Source organism: Camponotus vicinus, unplaced genomic scaffold (genome assembly GCF_025532165.1).
Source record: "Camponotus vicinus isolate PSW18456_S1 unplaced genomic scaffold, iyCamVici1.0 SCAF_5, whole genome shotgun sequence".
Lineage (NCBI taxonomy): Eukaryota > Metazoa > Arthropoda > Insecta > Hymenoptera > Formicidae > Camponotus > Camponotus vicinus.
The window spans coordinates 18,835,887-18,855,390 of record NW_028141977.1 but is presented as its reverse complement, the minus strand read 5'-3'; the positions used below and the strand labels follow the sequence as shown (position 1 = coordinate 18,855,390).

General features: G+C 35.3%; 1 protein-coding gene across 3 annotated transcripts in view; it reads left to right on the top strand.

Annotated features, from left to right (window-relative positions):
* Kay (transcription factor kayak) overlaps nucleotides 1–19,504 on the top strand; it is a 33,446-nt gene that overhangs the window by 6,395 nt on the left and 7,547 nt on the right. Inside the window, exon 1 of one of the 3 annotated variants that reach the window (XM_083101148.1) lies at nucleotides 2,761–3,144. The exons of 1 other annotated variant lie outside the window; for it this stretch is intronic. In XM_083101148.1, the coding sequence (XP_082957274.1) occupies nucleotides 2,980–3,144 (165 nt within the window). In that variant the 5' untranslated portion in view covers nucleotides 2,761–2,979. Of the gene's footprint in view, nucleotides 1–2,760; nucleotides 3,145–18,284; nucleotides 18,744–19,504 lie in introns of those variants that run through there. One more of the 3 variants, XM_083101150.1, reaches the window with a different exon arrangement.

Sequence of the window (19,504 nt, the reverse complement as noted above, 5' to 3'; positions counted from 1 at the left end):
TCAACTCTTTCTAAATTTAAAGTAAATAAAAGAGAGATTTTGTAGGACAGATAACGGTTGAATATTATCGTGTAGTAAGTTTGAAATGCGATAAGAATTATCTGGACAACAGGTTAGATTAAATGTAATTCTTTTCAAATCTCTATACGTATTATTATCGTATCCAAATTGATTTTTATTTAAAATTAAACTCATTGAATTCTTCTCTATTACAAAAAATATTTTCAAGCTATTTTTTGATTCCGATAAAAAGCCTTATTTATTTATACTCTATCTTGTATTATTCCGTGATACAGAAAGTTTTAGTCCTTATCAGTTAAAAAAAATTATTTTTGACTTATCTTAAAGAGGAATAAACTCTTATCTCTTTACATTAAATCAATATAGATCTTATTTTAAGTTAGTTACAAATGATATTTTTTTTAAGAACATGGCCACAATATATCTAATGCTTTGATTTCTTATTCAAATAATTTATTTCAAACTTTTTTTAATCCTTTAAAAAATTTTTAATGTTATCTTAAGCGTTGGTAATTAAAATATTATAGCTATCTGGGGTGAAATCGGATTTCCATTAGTCGGAGCTGTCTTTATTAGGCAAACAATTAAAATGCAATCAGGAAAAGTAAATGTTTCATAAGGTAACTAGGTCGAGACGCGCTATTGTTAAGAGTAATTAGGTGAATTGATATATCACGACATTTGTAAACTAAAAATATATTCGAATTATTCTCAATTTTTCTTCCTATGCGATTTATAAAATATTATAATTTTTTCCCCTCTTTCTCTCTCAAAATATTAACTTTGAAAATATTAAGAAATATGTGACACTTTATTAATTTATTTAGATAAGAAAAGTTCTCTTAGAACTTAATAAAAACTTGAAAAATTTGTTAGAAGTAGTATGCTTAATATAGAGAAAGCACACAATATCATTATTGCCAGAAATGTGCATAGAAAAATTTAGTACAAAGTGCATTTGATATTCCTTGAATATTTTCTAGAAGGTCGCTTTTCGTTAATAAACGCAGTTTTTATCTTTGTTTACAAATCATAAATCTTTCAGCTGAAAAAGCCATATCAATTTTTAAACAAAAGAGTTTCTATCGGAGTCTCTTATCTAGGAAACCATTTGAAAGCGTGTAAAAATAGGTAAAACATAATTTTTTTTTATGATTTTAAACGATTGGTGGACATTAATATTAATGACTTGGAATATTTTCCGATAAAGATATCAAGAGTTTTTGTTGCAATTTGTACGTAATTTTTTAGCAATTAAATATTTTTGTAAAAAAGATAAATAAAAGAGCCAACAATAATTTAATATAATTTATAACACAGCATGTTTAATAAATTAATCATTGTGTATAAAAACTTGCAATTTTAGAATTTATTTTTATTCTCTCGAGCAACTAAAATAAATTAAATTGTCGAACATGAATTAGTTCTACATTCTCAAAAAAAAATCCTATTACCAGTATGTCTTAAGTATTTGAATTATAAAAAAATAAATATAACTCGTGACCAATAAATAAAAAAAATACTAAATTTTACTAACAAATCGAAATCGTATCGCATAAATAAAATATATTTCACGCAGCTTGTAATTATCTTGTTATTTCATACAATACATAGTCTCTCATACTTGCAAAGAAATTAATTGAATTTACAATTCGAAGAACACGTGGAGCATTCGGATTGTTTTCAGTACGTCCGAAACTGCGTCGCAAACATTAGACATAGTTCCTCGCTTGCATTGCAAACGAACGCAAGAAAGCACTCGTTTTGTTGCACAAACAGATCTGGCGATATGTTGTCCCGGATAAATAATTTTTTCCCTCCCCTTTCCCCTCATCCCCCGTTCATTGGTTTGTGATTTTAAGAACGAATGTATATAACTCGTCGGGCAAATATCCACCGATCGCGTACAAACAGCTTGTAAATTACATTCGTATTCTATGGAGAGTACGTACCTTTTTACTCACGAAAGGTTCGTTGCACGCAGAAAGTGCAGTTGTAAAACGCGGCAAAGAACAAAGACGCAGAGAGAAAGAGAGAGAGAGAGAGGAAGATTGCGCACGTGCGGATTGTTTTTGTTAAACATGGTTTCTGCGATATAACGCATTCGCACGCCTATTTTAAAAATTGCAGTCAGCATCAGTGAGTCATTGCTAATCATCGCGTAATACGTTATTTGACGTAGGGAGTACTCGTGTCACGCACGTTTATAAAGAGAGACAAGCTCTAGAATTTATAATTCACAAGACGTCAAGAATCAGATCTTTCATTAAAAGGGGAAAATTCCCATCGATTCTAACGCTAATTATTTTTTATCCTCGTCACATTTTGAAACCTTAAATTTCGAATCACCCTCATCGATTCAATCAATTTCACCAACTTGCGCACATCCTGAACGTGCAAATTGCGGATCGTAATTTGCACGCTTCCGGCGTCCCGTCAAAAATTCCCCCAATCCCCCACAAACCCCCCCCTCCCCCATTTATCGGATTATGCAAGTTAGCCGCGGCACAATCGCGCTACCTAGAAAAGGGGATCTGGTTCTCCGTGCGTTCCTCGATTCCGTGAAATCGTCGTCGAAACGAGCAGCGACGCGCGAGGCTGCGTTGATTGGCCGCTCGCTATCGCGCGAATCAGCAATCAAGATGGCGATGACGTCACGCGGAGCGCGCCCGTATGCAAAGTGGTGGGGGGCGAGCGACGGTCGGCTTTCCTATATAGTTACTCAGTCACGTTGGCGGGCTCAGTCGACAGGCGTACGTAAGCATGCGCGATACTAAGTGAGCGATTAGAAGAGAGGCTTACACCGGATACGTCGAACTTTGTGACAGTGTCGAGTTGTCCGTCGTCGCGTTAAGATATCACCGAGTGTGACATTTTTCTCTTTCTCGGACGGAGTTTTCTTTCGAGTGCGTTCTATATTCGCGAGAATCGGTTAGTCACCGAGAACATCGATTCCAAATGCAACTAGCCGGAACGCAAGATTACATGATGACGCAACGGGTGCCCAGCGCCGGCTATTACGACAATATCGTCGAGGATCACAGCTACACGACGTTTTCCCTGTATCCGCCGGCCACGACTGTCGCGGATCACTGGCAGCTCACGAAGGAGGAGAATGTCATGGTAAGAAGGATGCTATCGATCGCGAAAGAATCTCGGCCGGGCAAACTATCAGATACTCTCTCGCGTGTGGTGCGATATTGTTTACCGCGATTTTTTGCTCATTATTTTTGTTATCACTTGACATTCATTGCTGAACGATACACGCAACACAGACCTAATATATGTATATCTTTATTTTGAAATTAATATAATGTCGAACGGAAAACTTGATTTGGAATTTTATCTGTTTTCGCCGAGGGGTCAACCACTATGGCAATCATTGTACGTTTCATTAGAAATATATTGCGGCAGTACAGTAAATATAATTTTAGAAAATATTTGTTTTAGAAAAATATATATTGAAATAATACTTGCAATATAAGAAAAAGAGTAATATAAAAATTAGAAATACTTTTTAATTCTGCAATACTAGCAATATTAACAATAATAAAATATATATATAATATTGATAATAAAATAATAGGAATATATACCAACAATACAAAAGCAATACAATGGTAATGTTAACAATAAAATGAACTGTATTGCTACAAATGGTAATCACTACATTTTTTGACTCGGTTTTCGTGCGAGAAGCGAGTCTTTCATCCTCAAAATATTAATATATTAAAATACATGTATAAAATATTTTAAATAAATATTTTATTATTTTCTTTGATCGATATTTCTCTCGATATACATATATATAGGAACGTTTTAAATATTTCATAATTTGACATCTCGTTATAATGAAGTGATTCGTGACATATTTTAACTTTAACGTATTTATATGAAAATTTTATACGTGATGTTTAATACGATTCTGCGATTATAATCGCTAATTCTATTCAAATAATTACTCGCGATAAAATAAATCATATGCTACGCGTGAATAACGGCAAACGAAAACATGATTGATTGTTAACGCACACAAATCATCGATTACGCGTTTCTCGTGCAGGTGTCACATGAATCGCGGTTGACTGAGTTACAGTCGATGCATTCCCTGCACGTTTTTCAAAGAAAAATAATTAATAATCAGAAAAATTAGCTTTCTTTCAAATGTCTTTGTCCGAGAAGCCCGTCTGGCGATAATCGCGTCGAACGTTTTAAGCGCGATTTTCTTCCTGTACATTTATTAAACGAGGCATGACTGCGAGACAATCTATGGTGCTCGACATCGACAAAAATAACGCACTGATTAGATAAATGTAGTGTATTGTTAGAGATGATACCGATGGATAGCCACCCGCTAAGTAAAAACGCGTGTCGAGGATATGAACAGGTTTATATCTTCTTTACATTGTAATTGTATACTTTATGATTGATAAATAGGACATATAATAGGATAGAATATTTGAACAAAGGAACGAGTAAGACTGAAAATTAATTAAGTGTCGCAAATGAGTCTAATGAAAGAATTTTTAGTGTTTTATTTTCACAGAAATATAATTCATTAATTTAGTTTCTTGACAAAGTTCTTATACAAAGTAACAAATTAATAAATCGTATTTGACAAACTTTGGCTTCTCTTTCTCTCTCTCTCGATATTTTAATTTTGTTTTTCTACTTTAAATAAGTAAAAAACTTTCGTAAAATTTTACATTAAATATTTTATCACAGACAAAAGATTTAATTATAATGACTGTATAATCATTTCTAACATTTTTTAAACATTGTAAACATAAATAATATACATTGATTTTTTTATATATTTACTCATTTAATGTTATTCATATCATAAATTTAATTCTATTAAATCGAGAAATACATACGATTAATCGCAACTTGTCATTGATATTCTTTGAACTGATTACCAGCTATTTACTCTTTCTACGAATAATCTACCGTTAAATACGTTTAATACGCACGAGTGGACAATATGAACAATCGTATAAGAAACAGTTAATAATGCGTACTTTTTATGTCGACGAATAATATCACAAAAACAGAAGGAGATAGAGAAAAAGAGACAAAGTTTTATGTGATAACGGTTTACGATTAAACTAATAATCGAGGTCATGTTTGTATGAAAACATGTTTATTTTAAGTTTTCCAAGAAGCGAGATAAAGAGATAGAGAGATAAATAGATAAAGAGAGAGAGAGAGAGAGAGAGAGTTTATCGCATTGATGCGTGCGACGCAATGGCTCTCACCTGCCGATCCCACCGATTTCATTCGACTCAGAATTCTACGAATCTCGATTCGACGTACGCATCATTCGCTCGCTTTATCGCTAAATGACACTTTCTTATTCGCCTCGAAAATATCTCGGACAAGCTTGACAAATAAATAACGCGCGAAAAAAAGAATTATTTCAATGAATACGTGAAAAAAAGAAAACATAATACAGATGCGTTTATAATCTTTCCAAATAGATTGATTCTTTTACAATTAAACTATACATCAAAATATAAATATTATTAATATAACAATAAAAAAGTAGATATTTTAATAAAATATATATTGAAAGAAATATAAATATACATGGCTATTTTAGTTTATTTACAGCGATTACAAAGAAATTTATTGTTAGCAAAATTCTGGAAATAATAATAGAAAAAATTATGAAAAAGACTTAAAAAAAATCTTTTTTTTTTTTTTAATTTTTCTATTCCATAATTTATTTTACTTAAAAGAATTTTTAAGTTATTTAAAGAAATAGTCTTTAGAACGGTACCCAAGTATTCTAGACTATTTCTTATCACTGAATATATTTTTACCGTAAATAGCATTTTCTACGACTAAGGAAGTAAGCGAAGGTCTTCCTCGAAACTGATGTTTATCAGTTTTAAGCCTGTTATGCAAGAGGTCTGCCAAGCTTTCGAAAACAATTTCCGCCTTTTGAGGAAAACGTACTTTCAGTCCTTGATCATATATCTCAGGACAATTTGGCATTATCTGTTGAAATAATGAAATCAGCTGATTTATAGAGGTTAATTTTTAAGAAGCTTTTATGAAAGAACTTAAATGTCACCTAATTTCTAATTAGATAATATTAAATAAAAATTCAAAGAATGTTATCTTTTCATTAAATTTCGATATATGTATATCGTTAAATACTAATCTAAAATATATTGTAAGATTATGTTGTAAAATGATTGTATAGAAATCGACAAAAATGCTTCCGCTCTTAATAAGTCATTAAGAGAGAAACTTCCTTTTTAATAGAAGGAATTCTTGCATATGTTGTCTGCAAAAAACCGAAGAAAAGCGGTTAAATCTGACAGGAAGCGAACAGTTAACGCTCGTTAACCCACCAATTAGAAGGTTTCGTTAAAGGCAGGGTTAAGTCTAGCGAGAGCAATACGTATAGGTCATAAGGCAAGAGGTGTCATCTTGCTCTTAATACTGAGGAAATACTTGTTGGGTGTTTCCTTATCATTTGTCTCTTTTTAAGATGCAGCTGTCGGAGATAAAAAGAGTGCGTTATTTTCAGTAGCAATTTGCAAATTTAAATATGTAGATAAATTTTCTATATGCCTCTAAATGTGCGTATTTTATATTTTCTGTCATAAACTCTATTAAGACTCTCACTTTTTTTTAGACTGAAGAGTCATAGTTTGAAAATTCCTATTTTCGATATTAAAGCATTTCTTGTCAGCGGCAAAATTTTTTCTATATATCAAGAAACGAATAAAAAATGTATTCACATTTATTTTACATCAGTTAATTAAGTAACTACATTAGTCTTTCGAGATTAATGTTTCATACATGACAGTCTATATGTATTTGATATTTTTTCTTTTCAATATGGATCCTGCAAAGGCCGGCATTGAAGAAAAATGTCGATGGAAATTTCCGGTATTTATTACTCTTTTTATTTTTAATTTTTATCGTGCTTACCTCAGTTCGCGTCTCGCGAAGAGGCGGGGCACGGATGAATCATCGCGCGTAGTCCGCCAGCGATTTATGAATGAAAATCCACGCACGTGTCGCGTGCACGTTGCCGCCTCGTAGTAGTGACATGCGACGCCCGCCATGATTATTCGCCAGTCATAAACATGTCGATTGTGCTCGAGCGCGAGATAGACCGATACCGGGAAGAAGGATGTACCATCGAGGCTTGCACTTGTAACGAGCTACGCCGCAAGTTCGCCTTCGCATTCCGGGAAGTCGATCGCTTCGTCGAGGAGGAAAACTTGCTCAAGGTTCTCGGCAAAGTAGTTTCTTTGTCTTTCAAGTCTCCAAGTAATCTCTCTTTCTCTCTCTGCCCCTCCCGCTCTCCCTCAATCTTTCTCTCTCTTTCTGTCTCAACTAAATACGACCGTTACTTTGACGTCAAAGCCAATCGGGTTACAAAATCAACTTTTTTAAAAAACAGAACTGTGTTTTTTATTTCCTTTTTCTCTAAAATATTCGCGCAAAGAGAATTGATTTTAAAGATTTATTTTAGATATAAAAGAAACAATTTAAAAATAGAATCTTTTCTCTTCGAAAAAATATCGTTTAACGATTCACTTCGATCTATCGAGATTCTCTTTACGTTCTTCGTTACAACACTGCGCGGTCGATTTGTTTTATGGCGCCGATTGCGAAAGAGGAAACGGCGCGCGCGTGTACCTCTTCCAAGTCTCTCTTGTAAGGATTTTTTTTTGCAGAGCGTAGCGAACTAGTGATCCGGTGTGGTCGACCTCGAAAGGAGGTCTCGATTCCGCAGAAAGATATCTTGCATATGAGTGACGTCAATTGGCTTAACACTTTCCCCCGAGAGAACGCTGGACCTCTTTGCGTAATCTTGCGAACTTTCCTACATTCTCGAGAAGTACTTTCTTATCTTGCAAAATATCGCCCAGATGTTGAAATACTTTTGCAAATATTGCCCAGCGTTAAACATGCATAATTCATATTTCTCTACTTCAATGGAGAATTCAGTTATTCTCGTGTATTCTGAATAAATGCAACACATGAAAAGGTAACAAGTGCCTTAAGTAATATAAAAATCTTTTCTTTAAATATAGTATTTATACATTATACATGTACAATATATTTAAAAAAAATGTAAAGTTCTCTCAACCTCAATATTTCAACATCAGCAATTAATACAATATTATAAAATATAATTATATCTCGCGAATTTCAAATATTAAAAATACATATCTTTAGATCTTTCACTAACATATAAATTCTTTCGTGTGATATATCGATAGTATTAAAAATTTTTTCATTCCTCTAATCAAATAATAATAATAATAATAATAATAATAATAATAATAATAATAATATCAATCAGTATAGAATAAAATAGTTCCAAAATACACAGAAGTCGGCATATTTTATACGGTGCGCCGACCAAGTTATATCGCTCACAATTCTTGCTTGGAGAGCCAATTTTTGCGCAAAGTCATAACACCGTCGATAATACGTCACTTATGTTAAGCGTGACGCGATAATAATGCTTGCTAATTGCGCCTTGCTTTACCTGAGAACGACGAAGACGATAGTAGTATGTGGCCGATTAAAGTAATAATATTATTACCGTTGGGTGCACATACACAGATACACACATTGGATTATAGTAAGCCATGCTCATGCGTCACACATTCGGGATTATATCTTCTTATAATAACGTCAACCGAGAGTCCGCCGTTTCTCTCGTCGTTTCTGGTACAAATGAGTACCGCTTTAACGAGACGCGATATCAGAGAAATATTACAAACGTGAAATAAAGATAAAAAATTTGCGAGACATTGAAACGCGAAATTTCGAGCATTTTCACCAAAATATGCAAGGGTTATTTATATGTGTATATATTTTTATTGAAATATGTTCAAGAAATTTAAGATATAAAAGATAATAGCCGTAACTCTTTAAAAAAACATTTAATTTAATTAATTCTCATTTAATTAAATTATTTCTGTTTAATTAAAAAAAAGATTTCTTATATGAATATAGATAATTTTTATCAGAAATTATTCAAGCAAATTTTTTACTATTAAACAACGATTAGAATTAATTATCATTGACCCATATATTCATATGTTCTCATATTGCTTTCCACAATTGTAATATTCTAAAATTTTCCAACGTCACGCTTCCTACTCGAGTGATTTACTAATGAATATCTAATGCGGTCGTTTCCACATAATAATCCGTCATAGAAACGACCGGCTATTATTCGCTGTCTAATGGATTCTCCTTTGTACGTGAAAACGAGGTATATTTCATAGAGATAAGATCTGGATTCTTTAAAAAAGAGAGAGAGAAGTTTACATTGTCGAGGAACGTTAGTAACACTTGGCAAGGAAAGAAATAGGTGAATCGAGGAGTTAAAGGGCCATAATTCAAAGCGAACTCTCCCGAATATATGATGGCATGATAAACTGGCCCGGGCTATTCGGGGCGATGCGCTCGCGAGTTCAAGAGGTCGTAGAACCCTGGGGGCCCCTTTTTTAAAGAGCGCGTTATGACGCGTGGGATAAACGTATCCAATTTCGTGGAACTATTGTCCGCGCTATCGCGACGGACACGAGGGCCACAAAAACTTCGAAGACGACACAAAGGACCGACCTGTCCGGATATCGTCAAATGGATTAGTGTAAAAGCCGAAACGCACATGCGACGTGGGAGGAGATTACAATACGGTGGGAATTTAATTCTATTGTGTCACTAGCGTTTAGGAATTGTATAAATTTTACGAGTCTCAACACCATTACAATATTAGAATTTTAAGATTTATTATATAGTATATTAGATTAAAATATTAGATTAAATTCTTTTGATTTAGATATTTTTAGATTCTTAAGAATAAATTTAATTCTTACAGTTAGATTTTAATATTAAATTCTTGACCAAAGAGGAAATATTTTGTAAAATAAAAGAGAATTTTACTTTCTTTTAGTTTTTATAAAATTTTTAATTTCTTTATAATATTTGTGTGATAGTTTTCTTATTTATTAAAAAGAAAAATAATGAATACATCAGAGTTGAATTTTCTTCTGTTCTCTCTTTCTTCTTTTAAATGTATGTACAATATATGAAAAAATATAACTATATGTAAATAAAAAAAGACTTAAAAGGAGAATAACAGGATTCTTTAAAAAATATAAAAATTAGTTGTAATTACGAGTATGTTGTATATTTTAATACAGAAATTGTCACATATGAAATATATAGTTATTATAGTCTCATTTCTCAAGACTAATCGGTATGTAATGTTACCTGTCGTTCCTGGGAAACAAAGGAGATAAAGTCAACACATGTGACAGAGATGTGAGATATGTAGTTCGTGAGAAACGAGCAAAATTCAATAAGCAAAAACAGGCACGTAATATAATTCGAAATTAGGCAGAACAATATGTTACAGACTCCGAGAGTGAAAATACAGAGACGCAAAAATTTTTTATGCGTAATAAATATACTTGACGTGAAATTTAGCCTATGATTTTCAGGAATATAGGTGAGTTTTATACAAGGTAGATAAAATCGGGCTGTGGTTGCTTTGATTAAAAACATCTTTCACATCAGACTTCTAAGAAAGAGGAGGACGAGTCGCGTCTCGAGGTCCATCTCGCATTATATACGCGATTATGTAGATATTCCTCTCCAAAGAGAAGTTGTCGAAGAGTGCAACCAGTCGGAAATGCCTTCATGATTACATCACTAGTTAGGAATTCACAGACCGTTGTGCCCTCAAAGTATTTTCTCCTTCTATATAGGAGATCGTCTTTTCTTTTTTTTATTCCATCTCCTCATCCTTAAAGCTCATCATCCTAAGGATATTTCCGAAGTCTCTCGACAGGAAGATTGATGATGGAATTTCCGAGAAGCAATACTAATTGATTTTCTTTATGAGTATATTTATTGCGATAATCTTTTTTTTACTTTGACATTTAAATTCTTTTTTTAGACAAATGCTTTATGAAATTGAAACCGATGCAATTTTATCAAGTATAATTTTTATTGCTATAAATATACAAAAGTGAAAATGTAAGTTTATTCGTCGCTGAAAGATGATATTGACTATTTGTACCATTGAACATTGGATTCATTAAAATCATATATTTTAAAATTTTTAAATTTTTAAAATTTTATTAATAACAATTCGATATTATTATTAATATTGAATTAATATTAATAATAATATTGAACTTTCTTTTATTACATTATTAATCGCTAACGCCTTCGATGATTTGATTCCCAACATCAATATCGAATATGAGAAATGAGATTGCGAGAGTATTGTGGAAAATGATAGACTTGCCATAATCTTGACAGATATTATGATAATTGCAGCATGATTTAGCAAAACAGTCAATTACTCCATATTACGCGACGCGCGTATGTCGACGTCAGCGAATTCAATTTAATCGATCATCCTGGGCGAAAAGTGAGCAATCATGCAGCCTTGAATCGGTTTCATCAGACTTCTGCATCTTTTACATCGCAAAAAATCGATTATATGCATATTATCTGCATATTATCTGCAGTGCTGGAAAATAAGATAATGAGAGATGAGAATCATCCATATAAAAATGTCAATCTGTATACTTGTTAGATTTCTGTCTCGAAAAAAGAAATTATGTTTCATATTATGAAAATACTTTATTCAGATTAATTTGTGTACAAATCATTTTTAGAAGCACTAAATGATTAAATTTGAGTCACGTCAGGCATAAGAAATAGGAGTAGGAGATATTCTTTTATGTATAAATATTAATTAGAATAAAGAATTGCGATATTTTGATTTGCAGTGAAATCGATTAACACATTAATATTAATATTATTAAGATTAAATTTTTTCAGGTTTAAAAATATGTCTTTTCAGGTTTAAAAATATGTCAGACTTAATAATTTTAACAAACTGAGATGACCGAGATGAAAGTCCGAATTGTCAATCGTGGATTCGAAACGTAAAATTTCTGTAAAGTAGACCTTGGTTGTCTCTGGAATATTTTAACGGATCTGTTTAGTGAAATCGTGACATCTTTAGCGAGATGGCGAAATCTTGGCGCAAGATTTCGCCGACACAGACAAGGCCATGGCGCGTCGCTCGCGGAATTTCCAAAATTACGCCGAACAAGCGACTCACTCTTTAGTGTCGTTCACCTCCGATCGTGACTCTGCAGCATCGTAGTATTCCGCTGGCCTTTGTTCTCGGTCTTAGTGCTAAAAACAGTCGGTGTCGAGCCATTCCAGGCTTATCTCGGTCTTTATTGAATACCGACGGAATAGTTTAGGCCATAACATTGTTCGCCGTTACGTGAGTGCTGCGTAGAATCTACTTTACATAGAAGCTAGTACAGGCCTAGAAAAATATTAATCTTTCCAATTTCGAGATTTTTTTTTATCCATCTACCATTAAAATTTTGATAGTATGCAAAATTATTTAAAAATAGATGAGAAAAAATTTACTCGGAAACCTTACATCATTTATATCCAAAATCAGCTGTTAATATTAAAAATTTATACGCAATCTTCTCGCATATTATAATACACGATAGATTTACAGAATTTCTCCAAATTTTCTCCCTTTTCTTTACTTTCTGTGTTCATTAAAAATAACGTAATAAGTACGTTCTTTAGAGAGCAGTATAAAAGATACATGGTTACAAATCTTTTAAGCTATATCGTTATGACAGAAGGATGGCGTGTGACCCACAACGAGTCGCTGTTCTCAATGATAATTATTAATCGAGACTCGGGAAAGGCCAGGCTTCAATTAGACACTCTAGGCACAATCTCAAGAATCCGTTGTGTCGAAATGATTTGAATGAGATTTGAAAAAGCTGAAATAATGGATTTAATACCCATTGATTCTACAGTGCGATATTTTTTTCATCTCTTACTTTGTCTTATTGATCTCTTATTAATTATTCAAATTATTTAATATTGTTCTGCATGATATTTGAATTTATTTCTCTTGATGCACTTTCCTTGCAAAGAAATAAAAAATTGCACGCAATCATTAATAATATTAATGTTAAATCTTGCGTACTTTCCCAACGCGACAACAAGCAAGAACTAATTCTGCTCCGAAACGCATCTCGCATCCATCTACGAAATGCATTCATGAAATGTTAGTTGATAGCATAGGATAGTTACACAGGAAGTAGTCGGTGTATGTGACGCAACGTTTCACGTTCAATTTTGCATTTCTCGGTACCGATGATTCGTTCGCGACACGAAGAAGAAACATGAATCATTCGCACCGCTGGCGCCAATCGAGATCGCGGATATACCGAGCGGATGTCTCGGATCGGTACGCGCGACAAACGCGTTTTTCCACGCGTATGCAAAGTCGATCGGCAAAATAGCTGTCATCGCTGTCGTTTGGTAGCGGCTTAAACGCGACACAACGAGGCTCCGATGAAGTCATCCCTTCAGTATCTCCTACCAGCGCGGTCGACAACGCGCGCCCCTCCCCCGCCCCCTCGCACCCGCTGCAGAGTCGAGGAGCTCCGGCGCGCCGAGCTCTCTCGACAGAGAGAGAGAGAGAGAGAGAGCGAGAGCCGAGCGCGGCCGAGCGCGGCCGAGAACAGCCGAAGCGGTGGCGACCATGTGGCGATAGCACGATGATAGAGGCACTGTCAGTGTCACTGCGACTGTCGACCGACGTGGTCGCGCGTGAAAATTTTACGTCGCGCTCGCCATTGGATTCTTTTCGCGTCCCTCTTTTTTTGTTGTCTTCTTCTTCCTCGCTCCTGCTTTCCTCTCTCTCTCTGTCTCGCCTCGTTCTCGGGGACGGCCTGTCGAATTCGCCGCAAGGTCGACAACGGTGGCGACGTTTTCTCGCACGCGCTCACGCGTGACGTCAAAACGATTGTCAGAAAACGCGCAGGGAACGTGCCTCGCTTGGTTTCTGTGAAAGGAAACACGATCGGCTCGAGTTAGGCGGCCCAGGGCCCCGACGTTAGTTTCGCGAATCGCACGAGGTCGTCCATCCGCTCTTCGTGCAAGGTGAGTCGAAAAATCATTCCCATTTTAGGTCGCTGCGAAATAAAAGCCTCAACGGCGCGTCCTTGCGCGACTCGATTTGCTACTGCGCTCTTGGTCGAGTGTCGATAATGAAGCTTATTCTCGTACGTTTAGCGGAGGCTTTCGATCGCGGGACGAATTCAATTCCGAATCGTTGCAACTCGCCGAGATCGCGCCGAGATCGCGAGATTTCGCTCTCGACCATCGTCATTTTGCGCTTCGCGATCGCGGCGGAAAATTATCGCGTGTACTGGGAAATTCCAAGCGTGCCCGATCAATCTCCATTTATGCATCGGCGAAAAAGATAATTATTGCTTGTGTTTTTCACCGTCTTATCGTCTCGCTTGCGTTTTCCTCCGTCCGCACTTTAGACTCGATTTCGCGCACGTCGTTTATATAAACATGCTTTTGACTAATTGAATAGCGCATATACGTCTTTCTGTCTCGGCGATTTTTTACGCGTAACCACTTTATAAAGTTTCGCTGCAGCCGCGAGTAATAACACACTGCAGCGTGCGTGAAAAAAAGAATATAATTTGCATAGGAAAATATTTTTTGTTATATTACATTTTTTATTTACACACTTGGCTAGTACCTACGTGCAAAAATCCAATTTTTAATTTTGTTTACACGCGTTATTGATAGAAAAAATTATTGCTCTATCAGTTCATGTATCAATGTTCGATGGGGAGAAAAAGAGGTAAATTGCATATTGAGTTTATACGTCAATATTTTTTTTACAGTGCAGATGTGCGATTCCGCGGTGTAACGTTTACTGTCGATTTGAAAAACAGCCGTATGACGACATCGCCACGCTGATTGACGTCACATCACGCTAGATAATCGCAGCGCATAATGACATATCTCACGTACATCTGCGCGGCATGTCAAGAGTTACATTTCATAAACGTTGCACAAAACATTGCAGCGAAAATTAATTTTCTGGAAAAATTATCTCGCGGAAATGTTCGACTACTTCGAATCGTGACGTTAGCCAACAGTTATGTAGATCTCGGGCAGTTGGGCCAGTAATGGTCTTCCGGGAAATCCCAATCGTGTTGTAGAGATCTGTATTTTTCTGTATATCACGTAAACATCTCGACAGGGTCCCTTTCTATCCTGAACGCGACAACTGTGGCTGGACATCATATTTTTCACACGAATCTAACGCAGTATCTGTCTCTCGCTTTCTTTTTTTCTAATATATTTAATATTTTTTCAGTATCTTTTATTCGTTTTAAAATAGTTTTGTCATTTGTTTTCTCTTTCTCTCTAATTTTCTTTTTTTTTCTTTATTCATATATTTTTTTTCAATTATGTATTTTAATTTTCACCGCGTAAAATGGTTCAATTTTCTGTCTTTCGAGCGATACGCTTTTCTATCTGCACACGTTGCTATTCGCACGCGCAAAAAATACAGAGGGCCGCGCCGTTGCGATGCATTCGGAACACGGCCGTTATCATGTTTACATTCTTTGTTCTTGACATGCCACTGGCATCGACACGTTCGCGCCGTTGAAAAAAAATTGCTCTTTTAACTCGCGGAAACTCGCCACACAAACACGTTACACAACGCGCGCGTGTATATTTCCTACAGAAATAATCCATTTATCGGTAGAAAACTTGGAATTTTTCCTCCATCGACGAGAGAGTGATGGGTATGCGTGTGAATAGCGCGGAATTACGTTACTCGAGTAATAAAAGTGTTTTCCCTTATATGGATAAAAAAGTCAGTACACAGGCAGAGAAAAATACGTTTACATTCCACTTATCGCTTCTCATTATCTTTATTGGGAACTTATTAGCGAGTTTTTAAGATGGCACACAAAGGCGAACGGAAGCGTTAAAAACAGCAAAAACGGAGGACGTGAAGATAAAGATTTCCTTTGTTATCCAAGGTTGCAGTGGCTTTCGACCGCGCTTTTTCCGGCGATTTCATAGAGCATGCTATTCTGATGTATATAATGGTACATAGTTATTATTTGCCGCGTAATATCTAGTCGCATGATTAGCCGCGTGTGCGAAGGGTAATGAAAAGAGAAGGAGGAGAAAAAAGAGAATGTTAGACGTACAAATAAATAATATATACTGCATTTGCGATTCTCGGTCCATATCGATTTACCAACTTTGTTACGCAACGTGTGCTTTATTATATTAAAATAAGCGTAATCCTTCCTTGCAAGCACGATCTGGCAAAAAAACTCGAGCCAATAACGGAAATGGGTTTACGCCTAGAATGGATCATATTCTTCGTAGACATGCATGTTTAAAAATAAATGCAATATTTTAGAATTACATTGTTATTTTAAGCATAGAAGAAAATAGAAATGGAAAATGTCGCAAAAAAATAGAAATGGAAAATTTATGAATGATAAATTTTTTAATATAAAGTTTCGATAAATTTGATTTTAAATTATACAAGTGAAACGTGTCGTCAAAATATCTTAAAAGTTCATTTGTTTTTCCTCAAGCGATCTGAAAAATTCTGAATATCGATTAAAAATTATTAACACATATGCCGTTGAATTTTTTTGGTAACATAATATAGGATACCAATCTTTCACGTACAATGGTCGTTATAGCGGCGTGTTTAGTGTTGGCGAAGCCTGTGACAGGCTCGGCTGGTCAAACACGCGGATTGTTTATCATAACCTGGTTGCCACGTGTTTTCATATCAAGGCGCGATAAGATGGTTTTAAATGTCCATATTATGTTAATAGACTCTCCCTTGTGAATAACACAAAAGCGAGTAGATTTTCGACGAGACATATTGATGTTCTGATAAATGTCAATCATGCACGTAAAAATTTTGCATCATATTCTTAATTCTCGAAATTTAATGCAGAAATTTTTATTTTCTTATCCGAGTGGGGATTAATTTTATTATTATATTTATTATAATATTTAAAAAAAAATTGTAGCTAATTTTAATAGATTTTATTGAATTGCTTATATACCGACACTTATAGTATTAAATCAATTTTTAATGAGAGACTGAGGAAGAGAGAGAACAATAAAGTTCGAAAAAATATATATTTCTAAAATAAAACTCGCTATCAACATCACGCACACACGCGGTGCTACATCACTTCTTAACGACGTGATACAAAGAGCCACATCCTGGAAATGTCCAGCATGATAGATAAACAACTCCATCCAACGTGACGTGACCGTTTTAAGCCTCCGTTTCTTCGTAAGTTTCTTCGCATGAAGAACATAAATCAAAAGAAAGTAGTCTGCACAAGAAAATACTATTTATAATTTGAGAAATATAAATTTTACATTTTTTAAAATTTATATTTTTCATATAGGTTTTTTTTTGAAAGAGATTTATGTCCCTTTTTTAGAACGTTTATTATATTTTTAATATTAATCAAAGATGTCGAGCATATAATTTTTGCGTTAATTGCACGCTAATTATTTAATAAAATTGATAATTAAATCTTTGAATGGGATCGTTAGTTGATGTAGTCGAGCAATTTCTTTTAGATACGAGTATTGTGCGAATACGCGATAAATGTATCGATTATTAATTAACACGTCTTCCTAATCTCTCGAGATTGAAGCGTTTCATGTTTGAGATCGTCGTCGAGGTGAGAGATCTTTTGGCGCCAATCCAAGTCGACGAATTCGCGGGTGCCGGCATCGACGACAAATGACTTTACACAGGTGTTAAACTTAGAACTCGGACTAATTAAGGCTCTCTAAACAGCGGCTGCGTAATAGGGAATTTCGCGAACTGGGAAAACCTCTGATTGGGGGGTCAACGTTGTCAGAAACGCCATGTCATTTTCGAAATTTTCTAACTTAAATTATAAATGATTAAACTCCTGTTACATTACATGGAACATACCTGATGCTCGATATAATTATTATTAAAATGTACATAAAATATAAAACAAATATAATCTAGTCGTGAAATATGATTAATTTTAAAAATAATTATAATTATTTATAGATGTGATGAAAGTACCTTTCTTCTTCTACAATCCGTAATTACATGTAAATTACAATCAATATAATTTTTCCATATAATATTCAAAAATTTTGCGAGCGTGATTTTTTTTAGCGGTCAATGGTCCATGCACAAGGCTGTAAATGTTATTTCTCCCCACACATTACTTCCCTCTCTCTCTTTTTCTCATCTCGTGTTCATCGCGGGGCGTACATACTCGAAATTCGAAGGTTATTTTTAGGATTAGTTTCGTCGTCGCGTAAGGCCACGACGAGAGCGGCGTCGACGTCGTTCGCTCAGTATTAAAGAGGCGTCGGTGGAGGACGCAGTGGTGACGACAAACTCTTCGACAAGTGAAGAAACGAGCTTTTTTTTTTATGCCGAGTGCGGTGCGGATATAAGGGAGGGAGATAAAGATAGAAAAACACACACGAAGCGCACACCGACGCCCTAACGATCCTACGAACGAACGATCGACTGAGATATCATTCAATTGTCATTTATTCGCTCGATTCCGACACTTTCTCAATCTCGATTCTCTTATCCTCCTCCTTTCCCATCCTCTCATTTCTTCGCCCTTGACTTTTCTCGAGATCTTCTACCCTCCGCTATATCTCACCTCGTTATATTTTCGACGTCGAACAAACGAACACTGAACGAATAACCGATCTCTCGAGCTATGGCAGCCACCGCCATGGACCCAGTCGACATTGCGAATATACTCGCCCAAGAACTGCTTTATCAGCAGGTAATGATGGAAATTATCTCTCGGAGCACAAATATCTTCCAAATACCTTCGCAAGACAAATTGCAGATTTTTTTAAAATAAGCGAAAGCAGATGATATATTGAATTATTATCATTAACACATGGAATATGATTACATAAAGCAAGTTGCATGCTTAGACTTGATGGTATTTTTATTCTCCACGGAAAAGATTTCTTTCATTACTTAACGAGATGCAATTTTTGATCCATTTCAATTCCAAGCAATCAAAGAAATTGGAAACTAATTATTTTACTCTCTACATGTTCTCACTTACTTAATGTCTAATATTTATTCTGTAGATGATCGCGACGCATCGCGATGTAGTCTAGAAAATTTATCACATGCGACCTGACAAGTTCTTGGACGCGTTCGACGAGGACGATATTCGATCTCATTGTAATCATGCGGCGCGAATAAAATGGCTCTTTGTCGACTCTACAAAGGCCTTTAAAGATGCAGAGAAGGATCTTCTCGACGATCGTTTCTAATCTGAAAATAAACGCGACGGCTGGCGCACGTTTGAGAAGCGCGATGAGAGAGCGTTCATTCATGGCGCGTTTGATTAATTTCGGCGGGTCGCGGTAGGGCTGTCTTCGGACAAGATGAACCGTCATCGTATTCAGTCTCGAGTCGCCCAATCGCAACTAAACAAACCTACCGGCGAATCTATTGGCGCGATTTCTGCGTATTTGCAGGAGAGAAAGCTCGTTTCGGAGCGCATTCGGCCAAGTCCGGCTTATG